We start from the raw sequence: 19529 nt of genomic DNA, 5'->3' as shown, positions 1-19529 counted from the left end.
CAAGAGATAAATCTAAACAACCACCAATAGTCAATTCCAACAAAATTGATAATAATAAACCACGTCACAACCCAAGAAATTATAATTTCATATGCTAAAAAAAAAAAAATTAAGCAAACTATAGCACAGTAGTTGGAAATACACTGAAAATTTCTATTATGGATGAAGGACAAAATTAATCTCCTACCCCAACTAGAGTCTAGTGTCAGATGGATATTTAAGGACAGAAGTACAAAAGGAATACAAAGATTACTGCCAAGTAACAACAGATAGTAAAACAAAACAAAAAAAAAAAGTTAGAATTATTGATAAACTATCTTGCAATAGAAGAAAATGTATACAATTTTAAAATACAGAAATTGTTGTATGCACTGCATTAGCTTCTATATTATTCATACTTGGCAGAAATATTCAGAGCAAATCAACTGCCGTAAAGACTCAGATTAAAATATGGTGCTGACCAAAGTGGTTATAAAAACACCAAAATTGTCATGGACATGTCTAAGAAAATCCATCACAGTTATAGACAAGGCTGTAAGATGAATCCTGCATCCTAAACATCTCCCACAATTAACACTTTATGGTGCATAAATAACTTTTATGCTCTCCACATTTGGTATTTTCTGCTTGTTTTAATAGTTTGATCTTTGAAATATCATAAACATTATATCCCACTCTTCATTAAACAACCTCTCTTCTTCCCCATCCTTGTTTGTCGAAGAAAATTAATGCTACATCCACGACAGGAAAAGCAGAACAAAACTAGCAGATTACAGAGCTGCCAGCCGTCTTGCCCTGAAGAATGTGACAGGATGCAGTGGTGCCTGCTGGCAGGCACTCCCGTCCCTGGGGAAGGGAGCAGGAGAAGGTGGTGCCCCACAAGGACACTGCCCTTGCCTCTGCTGCATCCCCCTCTCCTGTGTGACCCCCAGGCAGCCTGCCTCTGATCCCATGCCAGACTGGGTCCCCAGGCAAGGAAGACATTTACAGGCTGCACACAAGAGCGTGTAATACAGGAGCTGCAGGGAGAAAAAAAAAAGAACAACGCAAAAGGGAGAGTAGGTGGAAAATGACTAAGTTTAATGTGCTGCTTTTTGGATGAGACATGCATGTTACTGCTGTTAAAAATAAACAAACAAATTAAATACTCCAGATTTGCCTCCCATCTAGCATGTTTATGGTAGTTACAGGAACTTCTATCATATCATGGGAAATGTTTCCATAACTGAGGAAATTTAAATCACATTTGAATAAAGATGTTTTGGAAACAAGTTAACTGCATGTCTTTTACTTGCCTGTGCTGTGCTCAGTTGCTAGCTTTCTGAGGAGCCACTGCAGCAAGGGACTATGAAAATAGTGTGTGACGTTAGCTGAGACATGGTGATTTGGTCTTTAATTAAGGTCAGCACGACCTAGGTCACGGCAAACGTCTCCGAGCCTTAATGATGACAGGAGAGTCCATTCACAAGTCAGAATCGAATTTCCTCTCTGGTAAAAGACACAAATCAATCTGGATTTTAAAGAGCAGGTATAGCAGCGTCAGAGTGGATACAGAAAGGCTCTTTAGAAGCTCTGTGATAGAGGAGCAGAAAACAGATTCTGCTTTTCTGTTTTCTGTGCTGCTTTCAAAGGTTGTCAAAGGCAATCACCATCAACACTAACTGCATGGGGAGGGAGCCAAAAACCTTGATGAGAATTGTCAGGTGAGGAATATAATATTGATCTCAGAAACGCTGTGGCACCAGATGATCCTTGCAGCTCCTTCTGGCTTTGTAATCTACACATTAGTCTTTACTTCTGCTTGAACAGCGCACTTTAGACCCTAAGGTACTTTCTGGCTCTGGACAAGGTTATAACGATTTCCAGGCTCATGCTGGAGATACAACACACTTCATGTTTCAGGTGCAAAGTAATTAAATTCCCCACAGAGCAGGTGGAGACAACTAACAAAATTACAGTAAGGAAACCTGTTAAGTTATATTGAATTTTTTAAAACTTTAAGAAAGCAAAATGATTTTTTTTGTACCATATGAAAGATCCTAAAATACATAATTATATTCATCAGATCTGTTCAGAATAGACAAGAATATGGCCAAAAACAAGATGTTATTTTCCACTCCAGATCTGAGCTTTTCCTTTGCATTAATTGTCCTCATGCTACAAATGTAACATAGGATGTTTGAGGTCAAACTATATAACCCCAACACATTAAAATCAGCATTTAACCGATAAGGAAATAGAATTAATGGAGGCATACAGCATAAAGATGACACTTCGAAGGACTTCAAATAAATCAACAGGACTTCAAGAGACAAAGCCAGAGAGACACAGGTCAGCTCTCCTGAATCCCAAAGCAATGTACCGTGGCACACTGGCACTGATGAAAAGTTATTACTGCTCTACCTTTGGAAAATGTAGAATTTCAAACTAGTTATGAAACTGAATATAGCTTTGTATTTATGACACTGATGAAATGTTATTACTGCTCTACCTTTGGAAAATGCAGAATTTCAAACTAGTTATGAAACTGAATATAGCTTTGTATTTACTTTCTTTTGTTGTCCAGCTCAACAAACTTCACAGAAGTAGAGAATTAACTTCTGTTAAATATCTTTGAATTTGATTCTCTACAACACTAGAGGGAAAGGGGAAAACAGAACTACCCAAAAGAGTATAAATGATATTTGCTGTTCTATTTCCAGGAGCTTGCTTATATATCAGTGTAGGAGACTTACCAACTTTTAAAAAATAAATTACAGTTTTCCATATACACTGCGGTTTAGCACTGTCTCTTACCACGGCTTTCTCCACCAACCTAAAACACTGTAAATGGCTGCAAAAGAAAACTGAACTTCAACAATCTCAATCTGCCTAGGAGGTATATACACGACTTTCTTGTCCAAGCCTATTCTGCCCCTCTCAGAGGCAGCACTGTGTTCCCATGGTCTGTGATTTAAGCTCCGAGTAGTCCAACTTGATGGCCCATTGCTGACATCCTGGCAAAGTACAAGAACTTGATGAAGAAACAGAATTTGTGGAAAGAGGGTTCTATATGTGGGTTCAGGCTTATAAAAATGTACTGTGATATTCAGATGTGTTTAATTCCAGCTAGACTCACTGAACTAAAATAGAAGGTACTTGGACACAAACATAATCAAAAAACCTCACTAACCACAGCTGAAACACAACAGTACAGTCCAGAGAATTTGATTTGCTATTAAAAAATATGTGTAGAAGAGGAGAAAAAAAAATCTTATATATATAATATAATACATTATTTTATATATATATATACACATACAGGCACTAATATTGTCAAGACACCATGTAATGCAAAGCATTTTGTCACTGCTAAAATCCTGAATACCACAGAACATATCGTGAACTTTCCCTGAAAATACTGGAATTAACTCATTTCAAAAATAGGAACAGATCTGCAATCCTGAGTTCAAGAAAATATGTGTGAGTTTCAAGCCCATACACACTGTAGTTCTACTTTGATCTATGTCTTGGACGCTTGTTAAGGGAACATTTTAATATCTGAAACATAACACTCCTCTGAGACAGTGCTTCTTGCTCTTTTGTGAACTGACTTTGTCAAGATGAGGCACAATATCCGTCATGCATTCTGAAGATTTTCTTAGCAGCAGCTACACAATTATCACTGCCTTCTTTTGGCATCCAGTTAATGAGACAGTAACTGCATTATCATTCAGATACACTGCAATTTTTAAAAAAATCCATTTCTATTTATATGTCCTTTTGGTGAATACATGTTTTTTAAAAAGGAATAGAGTTACTTAGAAAAAAAAGAAATATCAAATTTTTCCACCTGGTCTAGGAAGGATTCTTTGCCTCTAAGTACAGATTTTCATTTCCTACATCTCTAGTAATATGGGTATAGAAGCATATTTTTCTTTCATATTCAGCTTCACAACTCTTAAATCGAAATTGTTAAAAAAAATAATGATAATAATCCAATATGCAACAGCCCTGCAGAAACAAACCTAGTTGCTCAGGTTTTAGCATAATACAGCCTAATCAGAACCACTATTTTCTCCTTTAGAATTATTTTTAGTACAAGCAGACCTCAACATTTTAGCTTCTGACATGAAAAGTGAGAATATTTATTTCTCTTACTTCACCCTAATTAATGCATAACAGTTCTTCTGAACCTCCTTCACAAACTACAGAATCATGTGCATTTTGTTAAGCAAAATGTTCTAAGTCTTCCCCTCAAGATTGCAGGGGTCAGGTCACAGATTTTTCATTTCCTTCACTAGTAACATTTCAGCTAATTTGTGCTTGCCTTGAGCATCAGGCTAGTCATTCTTTTCCTCTTTATTCAGGGTCATCAGAATTTACAATGACCTAGTTCCTTACTAAACAAGCATGTTATGAAGTATTAATGGATTTTCTGTCTTATAGACTGTGCTTTCGTACCGTGTAAGAGAAAACTTTCAGATCACAGAAAAGCAATAAGGAAGATCAAAGGTATGGAATGGCTTCTAAGCAAGCAAAGATAAATAATTTTCAATTCTGCAGCCTGGGAGAGAAATGAGTGAGGAGGTGTGACAGAGGTTTATAAGATCATAAATGATCTGGAAAGGGTGAACGGATCTCAACTGTTCACTCTTTCCCACTGTAATAGTTTGGGGGATGCAAACAGATGACAGGTTTGAAACAAGCAGAAGATGATTCTTCTTACAGCACAGATAAGTTGATGAACTGTCAGTCACAGGAAGCTGTTAAGAAGGATGAACTATACTGAAATATTAAAAACCCACATAAATTAAATTTTTTAAAAGGCTCAGCTAGGTCAGAAAAAGAAGCAAAAAACAGGTTTGTAAGAAAGAATAAGTAAAAAAATAAGCAAAAATGGATTTTAAACCAAGGTGTGAGGGAAGTGGAAAGAAGACATAAACCTTGGGAGAAAACTTAGAGCAATTTACAAGGAGAAATTTGAATCTGGAAAACTAAAATAAAATGGCAGACTTCACAGAATCACTGAAGATTCTGAAGGGACCACAATGGGTCATCCAGCCCAAACTCTCTGTTTAAGCAGGGTCATCCTAGAGCACATGGCACAGGATTGTGTCCAGGTGGTTCTTGAATATCTCCAGGCTTCTGACTTTTGCTAATTTATAGTCAGTTCTAACCAAAGGGTGTCTCTTTCAGAGCTATCAACATGATGGCAAACAGTCCTAGTTTTCAGGAAGATTTATTTTTCTTTCCATAGTTCAAAAGAAGCCAATTTAACTGCACACACCTCAACAGCAAAAGAGCATTGCAGACACAGAGGAGCATCACCTTGAAGCCATTAAGTCCAACTCTTGCCCTTCATCTTCGCTCCTCAGTTCTCTGAGATACCTCACTACGCTTCATATCAAATCATCCAAAATGAGAGTGAGGATCTCAGCACCACTACCTTCCTTGAACTGTTTTCACAAACTAAATAACAGCTAATGTAAATTTCTAATAAGAACATAAGGAACTGTATCACATATTTCAGGGATGGAAAGAGCATTCATTACTGTAAATCCCTTTTCACAAGCTATATCAAATCTTTCTCAAAAAATTATAACAAATTTCTGGCTTGACTCTAACACTCTGAGCTCACCTCTGCTCTGTCTCCTTATATTTCTTTGAAGAGGAAGAGGAAAAAAATGTGCTCTGCTACCTGAATGTTCAATGTCTCTCTAGGGACAGCATTGTCTGCTTGGGCAGTTTGCATCAGAAAATCTTTCCCTTCTCTCTGCACCCCCAGAGCAACTGCCTGCAGCAATCCTTCACTGCCAGGTATCATATCAGTTCAGTAATTATGGAGCAGCATTTCCACACGTACTCTTCTTTAACTCTGATGGCCGACCAGGATGAAGGCAATTTAGCACAGAATGCACACACAGATACATTATATATCCCTCCAGGAACTGGCCACAGATACCCAATCTGTTCAACACCCAGCCTCTGGATCATCATCCACCTACACAAACAGGTCTGTCTCTGGTCTGGCTTGGACTCCCTGCTTCCTCCAGCAGTCAAATCACATGGCCTCTAACCTCTCCAGGATCCAAGCCTAGCTCATGTCCTCATGTCCCACACACCACTAGTGTGGTGTGACCAGTGCTGAGATATACACCCATAAAATACATGTGCAGCTGCCCCAGCTCTTGAGCCCCTCTGAACCACAGCCCCCTAAGTACCAGACAGCACTCAGACTTCCCCACTCTCTCCAGCTGCTCCCCTACGACACCTGGGACCCTGTGACAACACAAGGCTTCCATTCTGTGCTCTCCCCACACACAAAGGCACACACACACAGAATGGGTGTTAGGAATGGAGGTGGAGAAGAAAACAGGACAAGCAGCGTGGGTCGGGGACAGGGCATGGCCAGCTAACAGTATTGACCACAGCCTGTTAACACATGGTCGTCTCCTTTAATTGCTTTGTTCATCTAGTTTCCCATATTTGTTCCTCCTCCAAACCACTATGATCCTTCCCTTTCCCCACTTTTGTTCCTCCCCTAAACATGCCATCTGAAGTCAGTTGAGTGTCTAACCTGCTTTGATTAAGTTATTTGGGTTCCTCTGTCACTGTTTCTCTGCTCCTTCATATTTTTGAAGATTAGCTTTTAATTAACATTGACATAACAGCTGATCCAATCTAAGAGTCAGTGGAGCTTCGAAAGCACAGACAATGGATATCAGATAAAGGTTAGACAAGAAAAATATCCAAAAATATCCAAATCCAGTGTGTAGAGATTTTTTTTTTTGCAATTATTATCTCAGTGGTAATATGAGAAGGATCGGAGTCACTGCTGAGGTTGCTCCAGCAGGACCAAAATGGCTCTCCAGCACCCCTTCTGCTGCCTGTAGTCTTCTCCTCTCAGAGGAGGGAAAGGGGCAGAAATTTGCCACTCAAGACCCATTAGTATCAGTCTCTCATTCAAGACCTGCAGCAGGTGATTCAAATGCAGAGCTGGGTTTAACACTGACTCTGCTGGGGAAAAGAGGGTTGCAAAGTGGGATCTTTATTTGTACTCTGTTCTAACCTTGCAGGAGCTTAAAGGTTACTGACAAAGCCTAGGACTGACGGCACAGGTAGGTCCAGGGAGGATACAGAACATGTCTAAAAAGGTTACTGCTTGATCCCCCACTGTCCCAGGCAGGCCAGCTCTGCTTGTGTGCAGCCCTGGGATTTGAGTCAAGAATATTTTTAGCAAATGCAGCTCAACAGAAGCTGAAATAATGTAGTTCAGAGAAAATAACTAGATAATGATTTCAGGGACTATGTGTGCACCATGCAAGAGATTCTGAAGTGACGCAGTCAATACCAATAAGAATAGAATGGGATCTCTGCCTTCAGACATCATCGGTGCAGTATCAATAAACTGAACTGAGGTGAGAAAGCTCCACATACCCAAGGAAAACATCCACTGTCTAAATGACAGGATAGCACAAAAAAAAAGTGTCATTGCTGATGACTGAACAGCAAATAAAGCAAAATCTTGGAGCAAATAATAGAGAACATTATTAAAGGTGCCTCATTACCCACCTCTAAACTTGTTAGTTTTCTACTTCTATTTATTAGCATTTATACTTCTGTTCCCATTTTTGCACAGATAATTTAATGTTTCTTTTCTGTCTCTCCTTTTTGCTGTACTTTCTTTTTTATACATTCTGGCCATTTGTCCACTTTTAAGAGTCTCAAATTGCTATCCTATGCTTATTTTATTAAAAAAGAAGAGAGGGGAGAGGGAAGAGGGGGCAAGAGAAGCCCTAAGGATCTTAACCAGCCTGACTGTATGTGATGTTATGAAATAAATTAAACATGATAAATGAATGGATCTAAATAGTCTGTTAGGGCAAAACAACTGAGGTTGGAGTGCCACCAGCAACAGCCTCTCCGGGTGTCACACAGGGAGAACACCATCTCCTCTCTCTGCTCCTGCCCACCGGCCTGTGGAGATGGCTGGAGCAGGCAGACCACCTGGGAGCATTGCTCCTTGTCACTGTGGGCTGTTCTTTCCACAGGCCAGACTTTAATGACTCACTCCAGAGGCCAAGCACTGTGCATGTCTGTGCACATGGAGGTCAGCGTCAGTCAGCGCTCAGAGACCATCAGCAAAACCCCAGCTGCCTTCCATCAGAAGCTAAAACTCATCTCATCACCTACATAAAAGAGGAAGCAGGATAATTGCACACCTCATATTTGCATTCAGTGTGAAGCTATCTCACACAAGCTGTTGCAAACCTCCTTGAATAAACTCAACTGTTTCACTAGAAGCACCTAGGTGAGTAAACGCTCATCAGGACACAGTCTTTTCCTGTCTGAAAATAACTTGAGCAGGATCTCATCTTAGTGTGTCTAGGGGCAAAGTGTAGCAAATAACACTAGTAAAAATAGGACAGACAAACCTGTTGTGATTTTCATGAACAAGTATTACTGTGACAGAGAAGCTACTAAACTAGAATCATACAGAGTAAGATTACTCAGGATAAAGAAGATTGTTTAACTTCTTCAAATTTCTTCACAGTAAAACTTGATTTATCTCTTTGGAGCAAAACTCAGTTTTGGCTTCTAAAACACAAAAGTGTGCCTGTGTTGAAGAACTCAGAATCTCATGTTTCAGAATTTGACCTACTCATTTGCATTCATTATGTTGCAATAATTTCCCCCAATTTAAAACTGACCCAATGGAACTTTCAAGTCCTTCTTTTCATCCTCTTCCTGCAGCAGCGCATAGTGGCAACAACTGTTGGAATTACAGGCACCGGGATCTTTAATACCTGGTGTTCAGCATGCATCCAGAACAAAACATCTGGAATCCTTTAGGGTGATTTTGCTCAGGAGGTTGTTTCCTGTCCTGCTGAGGCTTCAGTCCATGATAGCCCATCAGCCTTAGTTCTGGGCACCCATAAGCAGTTGAATCTTCTGCAGATCTCTGCTAATTCAACATTGGTAAGATTTAATCATTTGTTAAAAGACTAAAGGGCTTAGGATTAACCATGCTATTGTATATCCAAAGACACAGAAGCTGGATTAAGGTTCAGATGCAGACAAATCTCTGCACAGCTCTGTGTTTCCAGAGCAGCATAAGTGCTTTCACACAGCCTGAACTCCCAAAGCCTATGCACCTGAGCTAGCCTGGGGCAGAGACAGCTTGCTTACTTCAGACCTGTGTTCTTGTGGCTTCTGAGCTGATAGACTGCCACACATCTGGGAGAAAATATATCCTCAAAGGAACAAAGAAAATAAAACTACAAATGGATTCATGAATATAACTTTATGTCTGACGAACCCCAGCCTTTGCTGTCTGCAGACTGCTGCAATCACAGTTGTAACTCATACTGCCCTACTCAGAAACAGGTAAGAGCTAGCAGAGTCCAGGCAGGTGACCTTTGCAGCAAATATGCAGCACACAGCATTTAGTATACCCAGAACCAGTTCTAAACTGATGGCAGATAAACATAATTTATTACATGCAACTAGAGAGAAGCACAGGAGAGACATGATCTCTTCTCGGGCCCACAGATAACAAATAATGATGCCACTCACTGGGTATGTAGGAACACATATACCTTGAGAGGGGAAAGAATGTGCAGTGCAATCTCCAAAGGTGCAATCCCTGTGAAGACTTTGGAATTCATGAATGCACAGAATCAGATTCACCAGGGCTGGAAGAGACCTACAAGATCATCCAGTCCAACTGTCTACCACTGTAACCCCTAACCCACTAAACAATATCACCCAGCACCAGATCCAGGTTTACTTCAAGGTTTGCAGACGATGTCCTCCTGCTGTGTCTTGAGTTCCATGATCATTGCAGGCTGTTACCATGCTCACTAGAGCCATTTTGATCTGGGTAAATCAGTATTTTCCCAGAGCCTTGACATGTCTTAGAGGACAGAATATGTCAGGAGTGTTTTGGAAGAAGTTGACACCTGATCGTTGTGTTTGGCGAAGGGAAAGGGGGCAGGAATTTAGGCAGGTAAACAAAAGCTGTGCTGTTCTAGCAGCTCCAGGGCCAGAGAACAGTTCCTCTTTTACCTGCAGTACAGCTGTAGCTGCTAAGAAAAAAACCCCAAAACACATGGCAGAAGTTTACCTCCTTTGCTCCTGGTGCCCGCATGCTTATTTGGGATCATTAACAGATTCCATCACAGGACCTACAAGATGGGCACTTGGAGGCTCCAGTTAAGGTATTTCTGCAGCCAGCATTTTACTGAAACCCATGGCAGAAGTGCTGAGAGAAACAAGGGCTATCCAGGGACTTCCATGAGCACACGCGGCCATGGGTGCACAGGAGTGAAAATTTTGGAATATGACTGGAAGAGGAATGATTTCTTCTTGACCAGCACCTTAGCACTGGTGGGTGGCAGGGGCTTAAGTGACAAACAGATCACATCCTATTGCAGGCATCGACAAAGAGATGGGGCCTTGAACCACTGCAGGGTGGATTCTGACTCACCAAAGTCTTCTCCACACAACAACAGGTGTTTGTGCTCCTGATCCATATTTTATGCTGCACTAAAAGTGGCTGACAGGATGGGAAACTGTATTCACATATTGATAGTGAAGGATATTTTTCTTCTACAGAATTCTTACAAAGAACATGTGGAGCTAGACGGTAATTCTTTGAGTAAATAAAATGACAAAGCATTGTGCCTAGAGTGAGCATCATTCACAGAATTTAATGTTCCCACTGCAATAAGAAAAGAACTAATTCACAATAAATTTGACAAAAAATACCATACAAGTACTATATAACTGAAAAGGCTGGTCAACATCTGTGAAAAGGGAAGGAAATCAGCAAAACTCTCAGACGAAGTAACAGATTCTTTACCCAAGAAAAATCATCTGGACCAACAGTATCACAAAATTCTGAATTCATGGGTTTAACCTTTTACTGGTCAGTTATTTACATTAAAGTCATCTTTAGAAGGATCTGGAACACAGCTCCTTTGCAAAAGGTATGCTGTATAGGTGACAGTTTAGTTGCTGCTCCAGCCTAGAAGTACTGGAATTTCCAAACACCTGTTTAAATTTTTTTACAGTTTTGGAAGTACATTGAGCATTCTGACATAGACATTTTATAATTTCAAGGACATACTGAAGGACTGGGAGCTTGTTTAATAAATTAATTTATATTTTGAAAAATTAAAAGTTGTTACAGAAATTGTCATCTTTAGAGTAGGAAATGTAAGCTAAAATAGTATGAAAGTGATAAAAATATTCTCTGCTGAAAAAAATATTAACTTAAACAAAGTTAACAAAAATGTCAATCTAATCCTTTCAGTAAAGCTTAAGAATCAATGCTAACCGGAGTTATTTGATAATAATTTGCTAATAACTTGATAATTTCCATGATTTTAAAAAAGGAGGCATTAATTAATTACTTATCTTCTGTACTTTGATGATTTCCTACACATCTCACCAAGACTATTTTCTATGCAATTCTTAGATGCTGATTTTGGTTGCAGGTAAATGGTGCTTTTGAAAAGCCACATGGCCACCTGCACACATGATTTCATTTCACAATACAATTTTATGACTTTGCTGAATCTTCCATCACACTGAGTATTACAGGTCTTCCCTTTACAGCCTCAGGGACTTTTTGGAAGGCATTCATATTCTCCATGTTTATGTTTAAATACTCTGAAATGCAATTATACCTTCTCCTACATATCTATACTCTTGTAAGCAAGTGGCTACTTTGTAAGCACATCCAAACTGCACAGATTGTCTTAAAGAATGAATGAAACCCAAAATACATCTGCTGATTATGAAAAATGGTTAAAAACCCACAGATGGCATTTCCATACCTGCCTAGATAAAGCATAAAATCAAGAGTAAAGAAAAGGTGCAGTAATAACAAATATGCCTGCTGCATTGTGCAATGCAGGACAGAGCCTTCCCCTCTCAAAGTGGCTCCCAGCTGCAGCACAATGTGCTGAGCCAGACTGCTGCTGGGGTGGGGAGAGCAAAGGGGAAAAGGCACAAGGAACAGGACAGTGGCAGCTGCTGCTACAAGGAATACAAGGAATACAAGGAATAGAGCCTCCCTCCTTCCACGGCAGTCACTGCCCTCCACACCAGCAGCAGGAACAGCAGCGATTCACCTCGTGAAACTGAGCAGCAGAAAGTAGGAGTTGTTTAAGCTGCATTACCTTCACGAATAACCCTTCCCCATTTCCTTAAAAAAAAAAAATGTATTCAAGGTAAAAGTATAAATTGGATAAATTCAGCCCCCAGTAACAGCTTTTTGACATTCAGACTAAATGAAGTTCCTATGTGTTAAAACTTTCACTGTGCAACTTTACAGCCTAAGGGGTTGTACAGTGCTGGATGTACTTAAAGACATGGGCTTTTTTCCCAGACTTTTTTAAAAAACACGATATTTTCTTGCACTGTGTGATAAGAGCATAAACTAATTTCTGCTCTATTTCTTAGTCCTAGAGCTGTGAATTTTCTTCTTTTATAAGCCAATGAATACTGGTGGGTTTTATTTTTATTTTTCTGCTGTGCTACTCTATTACACAAAACATTTTTTGTAAATATCATCACCTCTTAAAGTTACTAAGTTAACAGATGAGTTTAAATCAGTGTTCTAAACAAAAGGTATATGCCTTTTGCATGATATGTTACATGTGGATTAGAACGTCTAAATATTTATTATAGATGAAAACCAAAATTATCCATCTTTGAAAATCCTGCTAGACTTCTGATTATGAGCTTTTGGTATAATTTGCTTCAAGATGTGTAGTGATGAAGAAATTGCTAATTACTTTTTTTTAATAAAGCCAATTCCTTTCTTCAGTTCACTGTTGTTTGGTTTACTTTTTTTTCCTGAATAGGCCATAACCATTGACTTTTAATTTTGTACGAGGAGACCTCAGCTTTGCTGATGGCAAATGCACAAGATCTTGTGGATGAACCCTTGGAATTTCCCAATTCAAACAATCCTGAAAATAAATTTTTAATTTAGTATTTTTTTTTCTCACACCACAGTAGAGTATTACTTTAAGAATTATCCCAGTTATGAGATCATACAAACAAAGATTTTCATAAAAGTTGTTACAAATTATTTCCTTTTGGTGTATGCATTCTTGAACAGAGTCCAAAGCCAATATAAAGTTGTATGTATGCACACATGCATTCTGCCTAGCTCTAATTTTGTGCCTTTAAAAGTGGCTCCTTTTACAGAGCTGCAAGAAGCCACCAAAAAAAAAAAATCCTCTAAGGTAAAGAACATCACTTTTAACAAAAAAATTTAAAAGGGGAATTTGTAGTGATTTAGCCAATGTTTGCAAAACACTTAGCCACAGATCATGCAAAATGATTGCAAGAGCAACAATATTGCTTCCTGAGAAGGTAACACAAAAAGACTAAAATAAAAAAAAATCAGATTCCTCATATACATCATAGGGGAAAAGAAAAATGGAAGTATGTTTAGTTATTTTGGTTATCTCTCTTTTTAACAGATTAAGAACAAAATTGCCTCTAATGATAGTATCAAGCTGTTATGAGATCAGACTGGTTGACTAGTTGATAATAGAGCAGGAAAAACACAAATATTTGATTAGAATCTGTTCTGGTTTGGGGGAAAACAGGTTGTGTGTTTATAGCAAGAGATGGCGGTTAAATAATTTTCATTCCAGGAATGACTGAAAGGGATGTTAAAGCTGTGAAAGTCTTCTGAGCCAAATGCCTTTACCCAGAATTAGAGCCATGTTCTCTTAGAGCAGACCAGGAGCAGACAGAAGAACACCCTCTGCTTGGCAGTAGGATTCTCACCTGGAAAGAGGGGGCAGAGTCCCAGACTCCAGACCGTGCGCCTCATAAAAGTTAGCATTAAAATTTTCAACAGAAAAAAGCCCCAAAACAGACAGGCACAGTTCTCCTTTTTCATAAACCCAAGCTGGAACACAGGACCCTTTCTCCCCCTTCCCGTCAGAGCTGCCCAGCTGTGCACTGCACTCCCCACGGAGCACACGGGGAGGCTGAGCCGGGTGTTTCAGTGCAGGGGCTGTGTCCGGGGGTGGGGCACAGCAGCACACTGACCCCTTTGTGGGCCTGGCCCCTGTTAGCATTTGGCACGGCTGCAGCTGCTCCTGGCACGCTCCTCTAAGGCAAATGCCCACGCTGCAAGAAAAATGTTGATGAAGCACAAGTGAGCACTCAAAGAACAACTGTGAAAGTGATGAAAGGCTCAGCTAGTGCAATAGCAGGCAGCTCGTTTGTTTTGCTGACAAAAAGGTTATGAGGCAAATTCATGATAGTCGAGAAGCACTCTCAGGGGAGGAACAGAAATTGGATCCTGTTGGGTCTGTCAGCCTACCGGCCAAAAAAATGAGATCCAGGAGCTGGATGACAAGGCTAGACAAATTCCTACAACGACAGATGAACAGAATTCTAACATTGACGCTCAACAGCCCTGGAAAAAAAATATGAAGGCTTGTGGAAGCGCATCTCCATCATTCCTGATTTTTAAACCAAGGTGGATTCCCTCTCCCCAAAAGACATGTAGGTCAAAGAGAGACTACCTCACGCAACCAGCAGAGAGTCTGTTGAAGGATTCTTTATCCCAGCAGGAGGCTTTCATCTCAGTATCTCTAATTGCAACAGACCCTGGATCAAGAGCATCCTAAGCTTTGAGGCTTTAGGGAAGCCACTTTTTTTATGTAGAATCTTACAGATGATAACAAAAGAATGACAAAATCCTTCAGGCTCTGCCAAATTTCAAAATGAGCAGATGCTTCAGAACATTGATTTTTCTCTACTCATAGACTGAAGGTATGATTAACTTTTAAAATGTTAGGGGATGCCAGTCAGTCACTGAAAGATGCTGAAAGATTGAAGAGGGTCCAGAAAAGGCCTATCAAACATATAATATGGCATGACAACCTGACATAAGAAGAAAGACTGAAAAAACATTTGTTCAGCCAAGAGAAAGCTCAGAGAAGATACAGTGGAAGTCTCAAAACATAGGAAATTACTATGAAGGTCATGCAGGTATTCTCTACAGAAGAATGCTTGCTACATATACAAAATATATATACTATAATATCCTATATCAACTTAAGGTACACCATTGATAAATGTTATTTTTCTTTTTAGTGCAATCAGTACCTCAAGTCTAAGCCCTTATTTGTGGTCTTGATTTTCGAAAACAAAGAGCACAAAGCAAACACTTTTTGCTTCCACTCCAAAGTATAAACAATAATAATCTAAAAATGTACAGAGGGCAAATGAAATGGAATCAGAGAGCATCATTTAGTCCTTCCCACAAATTCACAAGAATGCAGTGCACTCAGTACTTCCAGTAACTGCCAAGCTATTTGCAACACTTATCACATTTTACAAAGACAGAATAGAAAACTAGTAACAACACGGAAACTAAACATTCTTAACAAATTTACAAACTGTGGAGAGACTGCCACTCTTTCTGAATGAAACAGGAAGTTACAGAAGAGATGAAAGACAACAACTTTGCCTCACAGACCGTGATTTATTTCTTTTGATTCTGTAGACGTGATGTGTCTAAAAATACAACATCTTCTGAAAGTACTGTTTTAGATGAACCAAATGTTAATGACAGGCAAGAAAAATAAATAATTTTTGTAAACAGAAACTTTAACTCAAAACAATTTTAGAGGATTGGCAAACACTAATACTGCTTTAGCAGTGTAGCGATGCCCAGAATAAAAGCCATAGATTAACAAAAAACTGAGTCAAGTTCTCCCTGATTTTTCCTGCTACAAATATCAATAACTGTTTTACTGAGTTATTTAAATATTAACTGCAGATGGCCACAGTTCCTGCTTAACATACAGCACAACTTTGCAATCCCCACAAAAAAACACTCAACTAATCCAAATCAGCAAGAGAAAAGCAAAACTAGCTTGTTCATCATTTAAAATTTCTACAGAGAATTACATCTTAAAACATATTTTGTTTACCAGACACCAATTTCAATATTCCGTAGAACATATTTCCGCAGCCATAACTGGAAATAAAATGCATTTTCCTGAACAACAAGTTAAAAGGCAGGACATTTGTAAAATCACTTTGAGGCACAGTGTTTTTCAAAGTAAGCCATAAGTATCTTAAAAGGTAAGTAGAAACTAATATTTGCTTTGTTCTTAATGCTATTCACATTAAATAGTATGATGTCTGTCTTTCTTGTTCTATTAGTATGTTTATATAAATGTGTTTACTTTAAAGCTTCAATATCATTTTGATACAAAAGTTGAAATAATTCTGTTTCCTTAACATGGCATAACTATACTAAAAACCAAACCCAAGTTATTGTTTTTCAGAATTAAATCTTATGTTTTCTTTAAAAAATACAGATTTCTATCAATGTCAGCTAGGATTGTCACAGTATTACAACTAAAACTGTAAAAATTCAGCATTTAAAGGATCTTCTGTAAAACAGAAAGGAAAAACAACTCCTAATATTTGGATTTTTACAAATTATTAATCTGCAGTATGTCATGTGGTAGATTATCAAAGTTGAGTTACAATCCAAGACACAACTGCAAACACAGATGGGTTCCCAAAATGTCACAGAGTCTGCAGCCAGCCAGATTCATTCAATCATTGGGACCAGTCAGGATGAGGCTGTAAAATTCCTATAAATGGCTGAGAATTACAGAAGAAGGAGAAGACCTACAGCAGGCTTCACAGCAGAACTTTAACCCAGCTGACTAGAGTGTATTCAAAGGAACAATGTCAAAGATAACATTTTGCTACTTGGAAAAAAAATCCTTGGTCTTGGAAGCAAGGCCTCAGTGAGGTGAGGAGATGAACAACTTGATTTACAAATCAGAAGTGCACTGCACCTACCACAGCACAGCTGAACCACATATTTTTTCAAGCAATGTAAGTTTTCACATTGGTAAGTGCTACATGGCTGCAGATTGCACCGCTCTTGTGTGTAATTCAGGAAGACACAACATTGCTGACACCCCCATTATTAGAGAGCGAATTACCTGTGAATTAGCAACTCAGAAATCAAGACAGAAATAAGTTCATACTCCCAAGCACCCACTGAGGCACTCCTGCTCATTTACCAGGCTGTTCAATGCACAGTTAATCATTAACTCCACAAAGCACCTACCTGCCAGACCAAGTGCTCCTTGACAACAGCTGTGCCCGACAGACAGACGCTCAGCACAATCGTGTGCGACGCAGAGGTCAAGACGCTGGCAACTATGGCATCCCTCATGTTGAAGGGCAGCATGGTGTACACCACAAAAATGATGAACAAGAAAAATGATACCTGGGCAAGACACCAAGACGAAGAAAGAAGCATGTCAAATTCACTTTGGAATAATATTAAAAATAGCATTTAATTTTGAACTGTCTTCAGCATAAATTTAACACACCAGTTTTTCACAGGAAAGTCATTGCTAACCACTGAAGAAAACTGATTTAGGAAGAATTAATTTTTAACAGTGTTGGAAAATTTACATTATATTAGACTTAAGAAGAGGGGTTTCAAGATATTAAATCATGGTTTCAGACCTACAGAATACTCCAAACTTTTCAAATTTTGCTTCAAATTTATACTTTCAAATTTTTTATTTTTATTAATACTTTAATTACAAGTAAAGACTTATCCCAGGAGTGCTCAATTCTAATTGTGACCTGCAGTCAAAACAATCTGCAAAACTCCTCACAGAGCCTTAATTTCAATACAGAGAGAATTTGTACATCTTGATGAACTAAAAATTCACAAAATAATATACACGACATTATGCATAAAAAAAAAAAAAAGCGCTCCAGTTCAGCCGAGAAATTTGATTTAACAAGATTGTATTTCATGTGTATCTACATGACCTATGTCAAATTCCATAAAATCACTACATTTCAGGGTCATACGTTTGTTTAGTCATGAAGATCAGCTTCAGAAAATCACAGTCCATATGCAGAATCTCCTGTCAGTTTCTTTTAAAGGGTACTACTGTCCAAAGTAACATTATGGAACAAATGCACAGCCCAACCCATAACAGCAAAAGGGATTCCTTCGCTATACATAGAAAATATATATTTGATAGTCTGTTTATGTTCCAAATCCCACCACACATTTGAGAAAATGTAACTAGATTTGAGACACAAGTTTTGCACACATAAGTAAGTAGGCGATTCTGAAAATGTGCCAGCTTGTATATAATTCTATCTCCATGTAAGGCTTTCCATCAGTTTGAGTTGACTTGCAAGCCTGCTCACCACCCAGCAGCTGTGGTCAGACAGAACACAGAAGGCTCCCAGGCAGGTATGAGCAAGAGTAATTTGCTGCTCACTGCCCTTAGTGTCAGCCTGTATTCTTCACATCTGCGTGTGACAACTACAGAGTCAAAACTGAAGCCTAAGCTATGTGCACCTGCACAACAGTGGAGGCATTCTTTCCCATCATGGGGAAAGATGGCTGGAAAAGGATGTCCACTTCTGTTATCCATTTGTCTTTCTCCAATCCCTCCATTAAGATCAATCCAGCTCCTTCCTGATCTCTTATATCCTTTTCAATGCTGCCAGCTCTCCCATATACTCAACAGTCAAATAGTTCAAAGGCATGAAATGAAAGAACTACAAAGGAAATGAGGGATATTAAGAGAACGCAGCAAGAAAAAGGCAAAGCCTTTGCTTTGTCTTTCTACTCTTCCAATCTACCAACAGATAGCACAAGAAAAGAAAAGTGTTTGATACTTGGTTGGTTTCATCCTCCCTAAAAGTTTTCTCAGTGATCAGATGTTAGCAAAACCAACAGCAAAGACAAGGGTGTACAAATTTGGTCTAGAAAGAGAAGGTTTATGCCAGTATGATATTTTAAAACTGTCCAGGCTGAGGGAAAATCAGCTGTGATACCAACAGAATCAACTGTTGGTATCTTAAAACTGGGTGTCTTAAAACTTGGGAAAGATGTAGAAAGTTCTGGCAAGCTAGAAAAGGGAAACATAGCATGTGCCATTGAAAGGCTGGGAAAAGGGGTAAAACTCATCAGTTTCACCCTAATTCCTATAGCAGTAACAGACAATAATAATGCATATACAGCAACTTCATAATCAAGATCCCCAAAAGTTAAGAGAAACATAGGTAACAGCCAACGTGATTTTGCTGAGAATAAATCATGTTAAAGCAATTACATCTTCTGTCATGGAAACAGGCATCAATATAGGCATCAGTTATCAACACCAAATAATGAGTTAGACAGCAACAAGGTATGTGAAAGATCCTCTAATATAGGTATAAGATGAACACAAGATGCCAAAGGCAAAATATCCTACTGGCGTGTAAGGCCAGCTGCAAAAAGTATGTTTCCAGCTAAAGACCAGGTTGGGTGGGGCCCTGAGTAACCTGGTCTGGTGGAAGGTTGTCCTTCCCATAGCAGAGGGCTTGGAAGTAGGTGACCTTTAAGTTTCCTCCCACCCAAGCCATTCTGTGATTTTATTAATAAAAAATAGTTTGAAGAAGAATCCCAGACCCAAGCCCTGGAAAAAGGATTTCAAAATGCCCCCATTCTC

The 19529-nt window shown here is 39.0% G+C and overlaps 1 protein-coding gene across 1 annotated transcript in view; it reads right to left on the bottom strand.

Annotated features, from left to right (window-relative positions):
* ADCY2 (adenylate cyclase 2) overlaps window positions 1–19529 on the bottom strand; it is a 210226-nt gene that overhangs the window by 128077 nt on the left and 62620 nt on the right. Inside the window, exon 3 of the mRNA XM_063399668.1 lies at window positions 17126–17287. Coding sequence (XP_063255738.1) covers window positions 17126–17287 — 162 coding nt within the window. The remainder of the gene's footprint in view (window positions 1–17125; window positions 17288–19529) is intronic.

The sequence above is a fragment of the Prinia subflava genome, chromosome 1 (assembly GCF_021018805.1).
Source record: "Prinia subflava isolate CZ2003 ecotype Zambia chromosome 1, Cam_Psub_1.2, whole genome shotgun sequence".
Taxonomy (NCBI): domain Eukaryota; kingdom Metazoa; phylum Chordata; class Aves; order Passeriformes; family Cisticolidae; genus Prinia; species Prinia subflava.
This window is presented reverse-complemented; position numbering and strand designations above follow the sequence as displayed.